Genomic DNA, 14,622 nt, shown 5'->3' on the forward strand with positions numbered 1-14,622 from the left:
GGCTTCTGGTGGGTGTGACAGCTTGCCACCAAGAAGCCCCCCAGTAATGACAGAATCCTCTCTTATAGACGCTCTAGACGACAGTCGATCACACCAGGCCTCTGACCAACTGACAACCCAGCAGACAGCCCAAATCTCCAAAGACGCCTTTATGCCAACTTTTCAGCATGTCCTGAATAAGAGTCAGTTTTCCCCAATAGCACTAAAGCACAAGTTACTACTTGTGTAACGATATATCTGTAAGAGACATTAGTTAGTGATAGATTCCTTACCTTAGAATATCCCCAGGCGTCAGACTGGATCCGGAATTTTTTTTGCGTAGCAGTACCCTTGCGCATCGGTAGGCGTCGTCGTACTCCGCGTCCGTCGTCGGCGCCGTGATGACGTCGGAGTACTTCGACGCCGCCTCCGCATGCTGACGTCAGTTCTTAGACACAGCTTTTCCGCGCCAGAAGCGCTGAGCCATGTTAAAAACCAACACTAGTGCCATTGAAACTAGGGCCCTGAAAGGGGGTAACCCTAACCCTAGATATCGGTTCCCAGAACGGGGAGGATGGGTGGGTCGGTAAGGAATCTATCACTAACTAATGTCTCTTACAGATATATCGTTACACAAGTAGTAACTTGTGCATCTGAAAGAGACACGTTAGTGATAGATTCCTTACCTTAGAATAGAAACCCCAGCAATACCAACCCCGGTGGTGGGTCTGCGAACCAATAATCACACCAGAAAGTCCTGGAGGACAGAACGGCCAAAGAAGCCATCCCTCCGGACTTGGCTGTCCAGGCAGTAGTGTCTTGCAAACGTGTGAAGTGATGCCCACGTAGCTGCATGACAGATGTCTTGTAAGGGCACTCCCCGGCCCAGGGCAGTTGTAGGTGCCGTGGCTCGGGTGGAATGAGCCCGTAATCTAACAGGGGGCTCCTTCTAAGCCAAGGAGTAACATGCCTGGATACACAAGATGATCCACCGTGAGATGGTCCTCTTGTGCACCGCTTTCCCCTTCTAAGCGCCCACGTAACCAACAAAGAGTTGGTCATCCACCCGGAATTGGCGTGTGCGATCCAAATAGAATGAGAGCGCACGTTTTGGGTCCAGATGGTGGAGCTGCTCTTCCTCTTTAGAGGGATGTGGTGGCGGACAGAAGGTTGGCAAGGTGATAGACTGCCCGATGTGGAAGGCTGTGACAACCTTGGGCAGGAAAGATGGCTTAGTACGCAACACCACTTTGTCCGGATGGACAGAAAGGAAAGGTGGAGTACAAGAAAGGGCCTGGAGCTCACTCACTCTCCTGGCAGAGGTGACGGCAACCAGGAAAGCAGTCTTCAGAGTAAGAAGACGGAGAGGACAGTTGTGAAGTGGCTCAAAGGGAGCACACATCAGAAAAGTAAGAACAAGGTTCAAGTCCCACTGAGGCATCACAAACGGAACAGGAGGGAACGTGTGTGTGATACCCTTTAGAAATCTGTTTACAATAGGGGACTTGAACAAAGAAGGTTGATCAGGCAGCCTCAAAAAGGCTGAAAGGGAAGAAAGGTAGCCCTTGATAGTGCCCAGAGCAGAGCCCTGCTGGGCAAGAGAAAGAAGGAAGAGAAGAACCTCAGAGAGAGGGGCAGCAAGAGGATCCACAGCCTTTGATGTGCACCATGCCACAAATCTGTTCCACCTGCAGGCGTATACCGACTTTGTGGAGGGACGCCTGGCTGCCAGAATGACGTTACAGACTTCAGGAGGCAAGTCAAATGGCCTCAACTGTCGCCGCTCAATCTCCAAGCATGGAGGTGGAGACTGGACAGGTTCGGGTGGAGGACCGTCCCCTGTTGCTGCGACAGAAGGTCCTCCTGAAGAGGACGACGAACCGGGGGATCGACTGACATACTGAGTAGCTCTGGATACCAGTACCTTCGTGCCCAGTCCGGAGCCACAAGGATGACTTGGACCTGCACTTGCCAAGGTGCTAGTGTTTCCACATTCATAAGCATTTTAGGACCATACAAAAACTGTGAAAATGTGCCATATACATGTGCTGAATGTAACATAAGTTGTAGGTGGACAGAAAAGTCCAATAGGTTACAGCGTTTATTACCTTGATGATTTTGGCTATGTGTTACTTTAAGTGCAATGGTTACAAAAGAACCAAAAAGCACTCCTGACTGATTATTGCTATATTTTACAACTAAGCAAGCAGTGTTCAATTGGTTTCCTAGAGCTTTGGCCCCCCGTGCCACTGCACCTGCAGCACCATTTAAATCATGACCCTAGTGCCTGCAAGGTAACTGTACTTGTGACTACCTGTTTAGTAGTAAAATATAGCAATAATCTGTGTTTAGTAGGTTTCCTAGACCTATTCGCCACTGTGCCACTGCACCCGGCTTCACCATTCAAATCATCACCCTAGTGCCTGCATGTAGGAAAGTGCCCCTTTTTGACATGGCCACCCCCACTTTTTGCCTGGTATTTGATGTGATTTTGACTGGCTGCGCACTGGGTTCCTTCTACCAGGTCCCCAGTGCCAGATCTCTTCCTCAAAAACTGTACTATTGTTCCCCCAATGGGCAACACCTTTTGCATGCTCTGTAAGTCCCTAGTAATTGGTAGCACTGGTACCTAGGGCCTGAGGTACTAAAGAGGGCCCTTAAGGACTGCAGCACAGATTTGCCACCCTAAGGGTCTCTTCACCAAATACATGCAAGGCTGCCATTGCAGGCCGCATGTTTTGGTACAGACAAAAGTGAAAACACGACATGGCACACATCCTGGTGTGCCATGTCCCCCAGTACTGCATGTGGTATTTGTAAGTCATCCCTACAGCAGGCTTTATAGCTCTAAGGCAGGGTGCTTAATATTACATGTGAGGGCATACCTTCATGAGCAGATATGCCACCCCTGCTGGTCAGTTCCCTTACTACCAGTGCAAGTGATCAGGGAAGCCACTTTAAGATGTATGCTGGACACTGGTGAAAACGAGTTCCCCAGCTACATGATCGCTTCACTGAAGATAGGGATGTTTTGAATCAAGCCTCTCGTAATAATAAAGCCACACTGATTCCAGAGTTGGATTTTGTAATACATACGCTCAGAGGGCACCTTAAAGGTGCCCCCTGAAAACATACCAGCCTCTGGTGTGTTGACTGACTGGTCCCTGCGGGTCTTCCACCAGAGACAAGTTTCTGATCTCCTAGAGTGCGAGCCTCTGCTCTCAAGGGGTCAAAGACAAAAGCCGGGAGGGTGTCGCACACCCTTCCACAGGATGACCTGCTGTTTGGCACTCCTAGGCCTGCAAGCTTAAAAGAGCTGCCACTTTTGAAATGCAAATCTGGCTCCTCTCACAGGAAAGGAAGCCGTCCCCCTTTGGCACCTGGACAAGCGGGAAATTGAGCTAGTCAGGGTGCTGTGCCTGCCTCCAGGCTACTACCACCCATGAGGTGGCCCAACCTGATGTGGGTTACAACTTTTCACAAGTGGCCATCTTTGTGATGGAAAACTTTGGACCTCTGTGACAAGGTAATGCCCACATCCCAAAGGAAGGGGTCATATAGGGGCCGTAGTGAGTATCTACAGCCACACGCCTCAAACGGAAAATGTTACGTACTCAATGAGCATCTGTTTGCGGCATGTAGTGGTTCACATGCTCCCACCCTCCTCCCTGGATACTTGTGTGGATTACAATTCTAAGTATAGACATATTACATTATTTTCTCACTAGGATACATCATCCTGACACTCCATCCTCACCCGCCAAGCAGAAAACAATCTAACAGAGTCTAGGACCATGCGCATTTGCAAGCAAGAGTCGCCGCCAAACCTTTTGTCTCAAAGTAAAACTATTTGCCCACTACCGAGCCCAACACTAGATGGCGGACTCATACTAAGCATGTGAATCTACAGTACAACACACCACAGACAGGTGCTAACTGGGTTAGTGATATTTTCCTTTTGCTGATGCACAGTGCAGTGGTTGTATGATGTAGGTGGAATGTGCATATGTTAAAGTATATTAAAAGCACAGGCCGATCCAAGTCACAAATATTACCCAGTATGGTCAAAAACGCATTTTCTTCAGTTTGTCTATTTAATGACATTTGACATTCTAGCCCTACTGACAAACGTCCATGAATCCCATGACAACTAAGCAAGGTCAGTCAAACACCCTATTGATTTGCTTCATCTATGCTAAAGCTGCTCCAGTATGTCCATCATGCAGTGAACAAGAGACTTGTAAGTTTGCTGCAAACACATTTATCACACTTCATTACAACAGGGCCAGTGACCTCAGTTGATTAGCACACTGCACAGACATTAATTGAAGGTTCAAAGAGGAGTATGGCTGTCTATCCCAATGGGCGTCCTAGAGAAGGAAATGGAAGCAGCTGTCAATAAGAGGTCTTTCAACATGTTTTTCTGTATAGTGAACCTCTTATGGGATCTAGTGTACTGCTTGCTATTCTGATTCAAGGATATCCTGCTAAAGGTGCTTTGCTGTAGAAACAAATACATTACAATGCTGTAAATACAGTCCTCTAAGGCTGGTAGCTTTCCTGGATGTCCATGTGGTGCTCACTTCTTCTTGGCCTAAGGATCATTTACCACCTATATCCTTAAAACTGTTGCATGAAATCTGAGAGATGGCGCCTATCTGAGGGACTGGTGTTCTGCACACTTTATAGCTGAGATTTGGATATAATCCAGTGGTGTTTGTGCTAATTTACTTACTATGCTCAGAACACTTCAGATACATTTAAAGTTCATACTGTTATTTGAAATAAATTATTGTGGGACTCCCAACTCAATGACGGAGCATGATTCAAATATGTAAAGTTAAACATTTACATTTTGACCCACAGATTAAATTGCTAAAAATAATACAATAATGAAAAATATAGACTGTATTAGAACAGACAGTGAGGAATTGCCATCAAGCCACATAGAGAATCCCATTTGTGTGGCATGAAGTTGCCCATTTGCTTATGCTTGTGAGTGCATTTTGACTTTTCCAACAAACTACCTACCTCCTTTCTGCTGAGACAGGTTATACTTACTGTAGTTTGATTTTAGTTGTCTTTGTTTGAGTAGATCAGTTCGCTTATCTCCAGCAATGTTCAACATTTCCCTTTCCTCCATTTTTGGTTAGATTTCCAGTCTTTGACGCAACTTTTTGCAAGACTTGTTGGTAAATATTCGCATAAGACGGGTTGCATTGAGTGCACGGGTGCCTGGTTTATTGAAAATAGAGATGTATGCTGAGGCATACAGAATCTTTGACGAGGGTTACTGCTATAGATTGGCTTACACATCATGACAATTTTCTTCTGGTGTTTTATCGGGTCCAGTATTTTGCAGGCTTGAAGGATTAAAACAGCCTGAAAATCTGTGATGGCATAAACCAGCAGGGAAAATACATAAGGTTTTCTATTAATCCATAATCTCAACAAAAATACAATACTTAGGATCAAGTGTTTAATTTGTATAATATTTGATTATTGTAATCCCCTCCAAGTTGCTTATGTTTCGTTCTCAGTGCTTCTAGTAAATTGAGCTCTACCTCACATCCTTTAGCGACTTCCCAATGTTTTTTTGATACATTAATGTCTAGAACCTTTCTCAAGTGAAAATTTTGATTTTTTTTTATTCACTGATTTGTAGTCTAATATAGATTTGCCTCCAGTGAGGGGTAACACAGGACCAAAAAGGGCTATCAAGTGATGGATGGAAAAATCAAGTAATTTTATGGTTTTGTTACCAGCCTCTACTTTTTTAAAATGACAATTTGAATTTCTATTTCACGATTTGTGTTTTTATTATTATTATTTAATTTATTTGCAGGAGTGGTAAAACGAATTATCCCAGCTGTAGCATCAACAAATGCAGTAATAGCAGGTAAGAACCTTCCTATTAGATTAAAGAATTTAACTTTGGATTTAATTTAAAAACTATCCCTTTTTTCATACAAACTGAACAATGGTTTTTAGATTTTTTTTTTTTTGCCCCAAGTGAATTGTGCTAGTTAGAGTATGTTACAGTAGAATAATGGAACTGGTAACTTGCATTAGTAACCCAATTCTTGATGTTTTTTTCGCTTTGGCTAAATATGGATAATTGTTGTTTTTCTATATCTGGAATTTTATTTTCCTATATTTCATGGTTGCACTTAAAGCTAAAAGTAAAGCACTATTTGAACATAATTAAAAACTTGAAAGTTGAAGCGTTTCAGATGGCAGAGAAAACACAAACCATTCTTACACATTTCAGGAAGTCTGCAAAAGCTTATTCAGAAAAACAAAATGCAAAATTGTGATCTCAGGCAGCAGCATGCTCGCCACCAGTGAGCATATAGTTCTAATTACTCCCCAATTTGAATGACTGTTTTAGATTTCTTCATTCATTGCTTCAAATGAGGATACAGATGACAAAAACTGAAATTAAAATCAACAGGCACCTCCTGAGAAGAGGGCAAGAACACCTTGACAAGAGATACAAGAAATGTAGTCTTTCTAGACGCTGAGGTACTCATTTGTGAATCTTGCTCAACAGTGCCAAGCATGAAAGAGTCTGCCAGAATCGAGAGAACAGAATAGGTTATGTATAACATGGACATAAAATGCAAAGCAAAATGGCAGTAGAAAAGTAACAATTTTATCAGCTATTATAATAATTTCAAAGTGGTTTTCATGTAATTCCACACAGAGGACACAAAACATGTACAGGTTTCGTAGTGTTCCATCATTAATGATATTACCCCACATTCTTGTCTGTATCACTTCCAAGTTCAGTAACATCTGGCATACACAACAGATGTCTTGGATGAAAGCACAAGGAGATTCAGCTTCCTGCAACGCAGGCACATCAAGTTGTCTTTTTTTATTTTGTTGTATTTCCACAAACATTGTGAAGACATATGTTTTTGAGTGGGTCGATTTACCACAGATCACTCCTGTGCTCAGTATTCTTTGTGCTCTTTCTGTGCCCCTTACTTTCATAAACATGTTGGCTGATCCACATGCAGGTTCACACACAGACTACGTATCCACTGTAGAGTCATATAGAAATTAATAACTGTTAAAACGTCTGCCATATAGAATTGAATACATGTTAACATTTCTGCAGATTGTACTTATCCATTTCTGTTCCATATGACCACACATATAGATGTTCACACAGAATACATATTATAATGTATACCCATTGTATATTGATAAACTGCACAATGGATTTACTAAGGAAAATGTTTCAGAGGCTGTTAGTCGTATATTATTCCTGCTCTTTCAATGCCTCAGATTTTCTCTTAACTTTATCATGACAACTTTTTAAAAACTACTAACTTATTTTAATTTGTTTCCACAAAAGAATTGGAGGCATGCCACTGGTATGTCAGAAAAACTGACTGTTACTGCATACATTGAGAAGTTTGTTCTGTAAGCCTAGCCGAAAAAATAGTATTAACGAATAACTGCAATGTGTTCATATTTGAAGTAATTTTGTACAAGAAAGTCATACCATTGAAAAGAGGAAATGCGATGAAAATAGTACATCATGACTAATAAAATGTGGGTGAGCATAGCGTCAGTGCTGCTGCTAAGTAAGTGGAGATGACAAGTTTGAATCTGTCACTCTGGGTGTGAAAAACTATAGGAATAAATTGGATGCCTCTCTTTAGTGGGGTTCCCTGTTTGAACAGTGCATCTATTTTATCCAAACAGCAGCTGTACTACCAATCCATTTATAACTTGAAATCAAGTGTTCGAGGCATGTGGGCTGCTGAATTTATATCTTAGCATAGATCGCCGCCTAGTGTTGGGTCTGGATGTTTGCACCTTGTTGTCTTGGAAGAGTCTTCGAAGTATCACGAGATAGGTGATTCCTCCCCTGGACTACAGTGCGCATGGGCATCTTCTCCATCCTCAGATTGTTTTTCTCCGCCATTGGGTTCGGATGCACTTCGACAACTCCAACTTCGGGATCGAAAGTTTCCTAATTTCGAAGGCCAAAAACCTCATAATTTCGACGGTATTGTTTCTGCTCGGTATCCCTCGACTCAACAACTCTTTCCATCCATCTCTGGTAGTCGACGCGGGCCGTTGGGCCTTTTCGACGCCACGTGGGCCTACCGCCAATGGAAAGAACCCCGTTTAAAAGATGCCCACAATGCCGATCCAAGTTTCCACATAGCGATAAGCATACAGTATGCAACAAGTGCCTGTCTCCGGAGCACAACGAGGAAGATTGTCCAGCTTCTGCTCAGTTCCAGTCGAAGAAGACTCTCCGGAACCGAAGGGCTGCTCGACAAGAGCTGCAGCGACAGGCACCTGAACTGGAAAACATTTTCGACGACGAACATGAACTTCCAGAGGCAGCGGACTACGACCTAGAGCTAGTCACCGTAGAAGACCAGTCGGACTCCGATGAAGACCTCCCACCGGGGCAAACCGTGAGTACTAAAGCCCCTACCCTGCCTCCACCTCCAGACAAGGCTCCGGTCAAAGCATTGCCAAAAGGCCTTAGCCGCGACCGAAACACCGCTTCAGAAGCCCCGCCTTCCGGCTCGGCTCCAAAGACCATTACCAAGCCTTCCGGTACCCCGGGACCGAGCAGGACCCTTCCTAAAAAGGCCATAGACTCAAAGACTGTTCCACAGCCCAAAACGGGCCACAACACTAGAAAAGTCGTCGATCCGAAAAACACCGGCCAACCAAAACCGGTCGTTGAGCCGAAAAAGACGGTCGACCAGAAAAAGGGCGTCCATCCAAGTAAAACTGTCGACCCAAACAAGGGCGTCGATCCAAAAAAGATCGTCGACCCAAAAAAGGTCATCGAGCCGAAAAAAGGATCGACCCGAAAAAGGTCATCGATCCGAACACTGCCTCCGACCCAAAAAAGGCAGTCGAACCGAAAAAGGCTGTCGAACTGAAGGTCGTCGAGCCGAAAAAGGCTGTCAACCCGAAAAAGACAGTCTAACATAAGAAGGTGGTCTAGTCCAACAAGGCCGTCGAGCCGAAAACAGCTGTCGAGCCGACAAGAGACGTCAAGCCGAAAAAAGCTCAAGATAAAAAGAGCAAGCGCCCGATCCAAAAATATCGGCGCCGAAGCCACGGACAGTGGAAGAACTTTTTCATCCTGATCCAGTGAGCCCAGACCAAAATAGACTGCATATAGACCCTAATACAGGACATATAACAGTCTACAATAAGAACAAGAGCAGACTGGACACTGAGGCTCCTTCTCCTGTTCCCCCTAAGAAAAAGGACTTTGGGACATCCCCTTCTAGACCTTTTACACCTCTTCCTTTCACTCCTGAAATGCCTTATGTTCCATATTCTCCTACACCTCCACATTATGATGAGGAAGAGGACATGGGTAAAGACCCTCATCAGGACTGTATAGACCCTGATGATCAGGGAAACCAAGATCACACATGGGAAGATCAAAATGACCCTAATGACCCATATGATACACAACCCATACCAGATCCCTCCACATATCCCACTAAGCCATCCCCTACTGACGACACGGTTGCTTTTAACCAGCTAGTTGACAGAGCAGCTCAGTATCATGGTGTAAGCATGCACACTGACCCTATAGAGGAGGATTTCCTATTTAATACCTTCCCAACATCAGAGAAGAGTATACGCACACTCGCTATGCTAAAGGGAGTACTTAAGCACGCACCAGACATCTTTAAAGACCCAGCCAGAGTGCGTGTCCTCAATCCAAGAATTGAAAAGCAATATAAACCAGCCCCTACAGACCCCTCTTATATCAAGTCTGTTACCACTAGACTCTCTTGTTTCTAACGCCAGAAAAAGGTCAAATTCTCAAACAGGTGATTGCCCCCCCCCCCCCCTCCCCCTCCTGATAAAGAGTCAAAAATCTTAGAAGCCTCAGGAAAGAGAGTGGCCTCTCAGGCAGCAAATACCTGGAGAATCGCCAATACACAAGCTCTTTTAGCACGCTATGACAGAGCACACTATGATGAACTGGAAGATTTATTACAACACCTACCAGAACCTTATAAGGCAAAAGCTAACGACCTAATTCAAGAAGGGAAATTCATCACTAACTAATCAATAAAATGCGGCCGATACAGCCGCTCAGGCTGTCAACACTAGTGTGTTGCTACGCCGGCATGCCTGGCTCCGCATCTCCGGTTTTAAAAATGAAGTACAGTCTACCATACTTAATCAACCCATTAACCAGGATTTCTTGTTCGGCCCAGCAGTTGATACCATCTTAGAAAAGATGAAGAAAGATACTGACACCGCAAAGTCCATGGGTGCACTTCAATTCCACTGTCTAGGGGCTCCTTTCGCTGCTCCTCCTTTCGAGGCACAGGCAGAGGCAACACATCACAAACCTCTTCATCATTTAAAACAAATACCCAAGGCACCTTTAATAAAGGCTCCAACAGAGGAAGCTATAGAGGAAATAATAACAAAGGCAGAGGACGTGGTAATAATAACACCAGAGCCTCCGCCACCAACAAACAGTGACTTATTCACACTCCCTCCAGACCACCTAACACCAGTCGGAGGCAGAATAACATAATTCCTACCAGTCTGGAATGCCGTTACCACAGACAGGTGGGTGAGACAAATTATCCAGTATGGTTACTGCCTGGAACTCACTTCTACTCCACCCAACATACCACTCAAACACCGTCCAATGTCAAAAGAACACATCACGCTGTTACAACAAGAGGTGCTGTCCATGCTAGAAAAGGGAGCCATAGAGCCAGTCCCTTTTCAACACCGGGGCACAGGGGTATGCTCTCTATACTTCCTTATTCCCTAAAAAGACGGGTCCCTCAGACCAATATTGGACATCAGACCTCTGAACCAATATATACTTTCAGAGCATTTCCAAATGATCACTCTACAAGTACTCCCGCTACTCCAGCAAGGCAACTTCCTCGCTACATTAGACCTCAAGGATGCATACTTTCACATACCTATACATCCAGCTCACAGGAAATACCCAGGTTCACAATAGAGGGTCACCACTACCAATTCAAAGTTCTTCCCTTTGGGGTAACTACAGCACCAAGGGTTTTTACAAAATGCCTAGCAGTAGTAGCAGCACACCTCAGAAGGCAACACATCCATGTGTTCCCCTACCTGGACGATTGGCTCATAAAAGCCAACTCATACGTACAGTGTGCAAACCATACGTCTCAGACAATCCAGCTTCTGCACAGTCTAGGATTTTCCATAAATTACCCAAAATCACATCTGCAGCCTTCCCACATACAACAATATCTGGGAGCAACAATAGGTACCTCAGTGGCGAAGGCATATCCAAATCCAGCCAGGATATCCAACATAGTCTCTCATTCAAAAATTTCAGCCACAACACTCCCTGCCAGCTCGAGTGTTCATGCAGCTTATAGGCATGATGGCCTCCTGCATATTCATTGTCCCTCATGCCCGACTTCAAATGCGTCCATTGCAGGAATGCCTAGCACAACAGTGGAACCAAGCTCAAGGACAACTAAAAGACCTAGTATTGGTAGACAGTCGCACTTACAACTCTCTGCAGTGGTGGAACCCACAAAACCTTTCCAAGGGGCAACTGTTCCAAGAGCCAGTTCCACAAGTAGTGTTAACTGCGGACGCATCACTGACAGGTTGGGGAGCCCACCTCCTTCAATACACAGTCCAAGGTCTCTGGACAGTCAAACAAGACATTTGCATATAAATCACTTAGTTACTAGCAGTATTTCTAGCAATGAAAGCCTTCCAGAAATACTTGTACAACAAGGCTGTGTTAATCCGGACGGACAACATGACAGCCATGTACTACATTCAAAAACAAGGAGGGACACACTCTCCACAGCTGTCTCACCTAGCGCAGAGCATATGGAAGATGTTTTTGGGGATTGCCCACTTTCTCCTGGCAGAGCACCTCCCAGGAATAGACAATCAGATCGCAGATCTACTAAGCCGACACAGCCAACAAATACACGAATGGGAGATTCACCCTCAAGTTCTCCAACCATTCTTCCAAAAATGGGGACCAGAGATAGATCGGTTTGCCACAAAAGAAAACTCGAAATGCCAATCCTTTGCCGCCAGGTTCCCACACCCGCTGTCACAGGGCAATGCGATTATGGATGAACTGGTCAGGCAGATTTGCGTACGCTTTTCCGCCAACCCCACTGATTCCATTAGTGGCACGCAAACTAAAACAACAGTACCTCACAATGATCCTGGTTGCTCCCACATGGGCAAGACAGCCATGGTACACAACGCTCCTAGAACTATCAGTAGTCCCGCACCAAAGACTACGCCTGTCGCCACAATTGCTAACACAGAACCATGGCGAAATTAGGCATCCAGATCCCAATCAGATGAACCTAGCGATCTGGCTCCTGAGGTCTTAGAGTTTGGATACCTTAACTTGCCTCCAGACTGCATGAACATTATCAAGGAAGCAAGGCGCCCCACTACTAGAGCATGCTACGCAGCTAATTGAGTTTGAGTTTAAAATTATTTATAAAGCGCACTTTCACCAGCGGTTTCATGGCGCTGCAATAGACAAAACCCCAGAGGGTAGGAAGTGAGAGAGGGTAAATGAAATAAGAACAGAGGCAATAAGTGGTCTAATTAAAAGCTTTGGTGAATAGATAGGTTTTGAGCTTTTTTCGGAATTGAGGATAGAGAGGTATGGATCTAAGCTCTAAAGGCAGGGAATTCCATAGAATTGGTGCAAGGGTGGAAAACTTTGATCCTCCCCATTTCTTCCTCCGTAAGCGGGAAACTGTCAGGAGGGATGGCGAAGCTGAGCGCAGTGCCGCTAGTGGGAACATAGGGAACTATTTCTGATGTAATGAAGGCCGGAGCCATGCCCAGTCGTACTTGACAGATGATAGAAGCAAGCTTAAACTGGACACGTTCACGAACAGGGAGCCAGTGAAGGGATTTGAGAAGGGGTGTTACGTGATGGGATTTTGGGAGATTGAATACCAGCCGTGCCGCCTGGTTCTGTATCAACTGCAAACGCCTTAAGCTATATGCAGGTATACCTGCATATAGAGCGTTGCCATAATCCAGGCGGGAGATAACCATTGCCAAGATGATCGTTTTCAGGGCATCAAAGGAAAAGAAGCGGGATACCTTGCGTATGGTGCGAAGTGACAGAAAGGAAGAGGACTCCACAGCGCTAACCTGGGAGTGAAGAGTGAGCTCAGAATTGAGTTTGATGCCCAATGTTTTGACTGAGGTAGAAGGGACGGGGGGAGGGCCAAGGGAAGGGGGCCAGAAAAGTGAGGACCAGGGACTGGATGATCAGCTCGGTCTTGTCCGGATTAAGTTTCAGATGATTGTGGTTCATCCAGTCCTGGATAAAAACCATAATAGACTGAAAATTAGAGATGGAAGCAGGGGAAGGAGATAGATTGAAGACAAGTTGGAGGTAATCCGCATAATTGTATACGTCGACCTCCATTTGCTGCAGTGCAAAAATCAAAGGGGAGATATAAAGATTAAACAAAAGGGGTGAAAGGGAGGAACCTTGGGGAACCCCGCACTGAACTTTCTGGAAGTCCGCAGAAAAATCACCCAGGCGAACGGCCTGGGTGCGGTCCCTCAGGAAGGAGGATAACCTTACCAGGGCGGTCCCTCCGATCCCCGCCGCCCTGACACTGGAAAGCAGGATGGTGTGGTCAACCGTGTCAAAGGCGGCTGAGAGATCGAGGAGGACCAAAGCCTGGGTCTGGTTGGTATCCATACCCTCCCTGAGGTTGTCAAGGACCGAGAGTATTACGGACTCTGTAGAGTGTGCGGGGCGGAAACCAGCCTGGCGGGGGGCTAAGACTCCATGCTCCTCCACAAAGGTTCGAGCACTTTGGCCAAAAATGGTAGGAGAGAGATGGGGCGATAGTTGGAGGGGACCGAAGGGTCTACGCCAGGTTTCTTAAGAATGGGGACAATGACTGCTGTCTTCAGAGAGCTGGTTACAACCCCCTGAGAGAGAGAACTATTGAGGAAGTGGAGAGCTGGGTCCGGACACGAGGTAAAAATATGGCGGAGGATGTGCGCAGGGCAGATGTCCAAGGGGGAGCCAGGTTTAACAAGAGGGATTATTGAGGACAGGGATTCCTTGGTCAGAGGAGGGAGGGCATTGAGTTGTCCCTTGGGAGGAGGGCACTGAGGGTCAACAAAAGAAGGGGAAGGTGGGGGAATATTGGCTTTGATAATGGCAGTCTTCTCTATGAAGAAATTATTTAAGGAGTGACAGAGATCCTGGGAGGGAGTGGGCTTTAGAGATGTCCTGTCGGAGAATGCCAGGTTGTGGACAATCGAGAAAATTTCCCTCGATTGATTCTCCGCTGCAAGGATCTTAGAGGAAAAGTAGGCCGTTTTGGCAGTCAAGATAGCCTTCTTGTATTGGGCCAGAGTACTGATAAACTCAGATCTAAGTGAGGGGCAGTAGTTCCTCCTCCAGGCACGCTCGGCGTACCGCTAGTTTGGAGGTCTTGAGATCTTCATTAAACCACAGGTTGGCGTCCTTCTCCCGCTTTGAAGTTACCCGCTTCAATGGGGCAATGGAGTCACAATTGGAAAAGATTTGTAATCTATTGCAATGACAACAAAATCAATCCATTAGATGCCTCCATCCAAAACATAATC

General features: G+C 45.5%; 1 protein-coding gene across 1 annotated transcript in view; it reads left to right on the forward strand.

Annotated features, from left to right (window-relative positions):
* The first annotated feature begins 4,113 nt into the window (after positions 1-4,113).
* The window catches only part of LOC144783371 (NEDD8-activating enzyme E1 catalytic subunit-like), a 182,859-nt gene continuing 172,350 nt past the window's right edge, over positions 4,114-14,622 (forward strand). Inside the window, exons 1-2 of the mRNA XM_078662377.1 lie at positions 4,114-4,138; positions 5,825-5,878. Coding sequence (XP_078518503.1) covers positions 4,114-4,138; positions 5,825-5,878 — 79 coding nt within the window. The remainder of the gene's footprint in view (positions 4,139-5,824; positions 5,879-14,622) is intronic.

The sequence above is a fragment of the Lissotriton helveticus genome, chromosome 9, assembly GCF_964261635.1.
Source record: "Lissotriton helveticus chromosome 9, aLisHel1.1, whole genome shotgun sequence".
In the NCBI taxonomy this organism is placed as follows: Eukaryota; Metazoa; Chordata; class Amphibia; order Caudata; family Salamandridae; genus Lissotriton; species Lissotriton helveticus.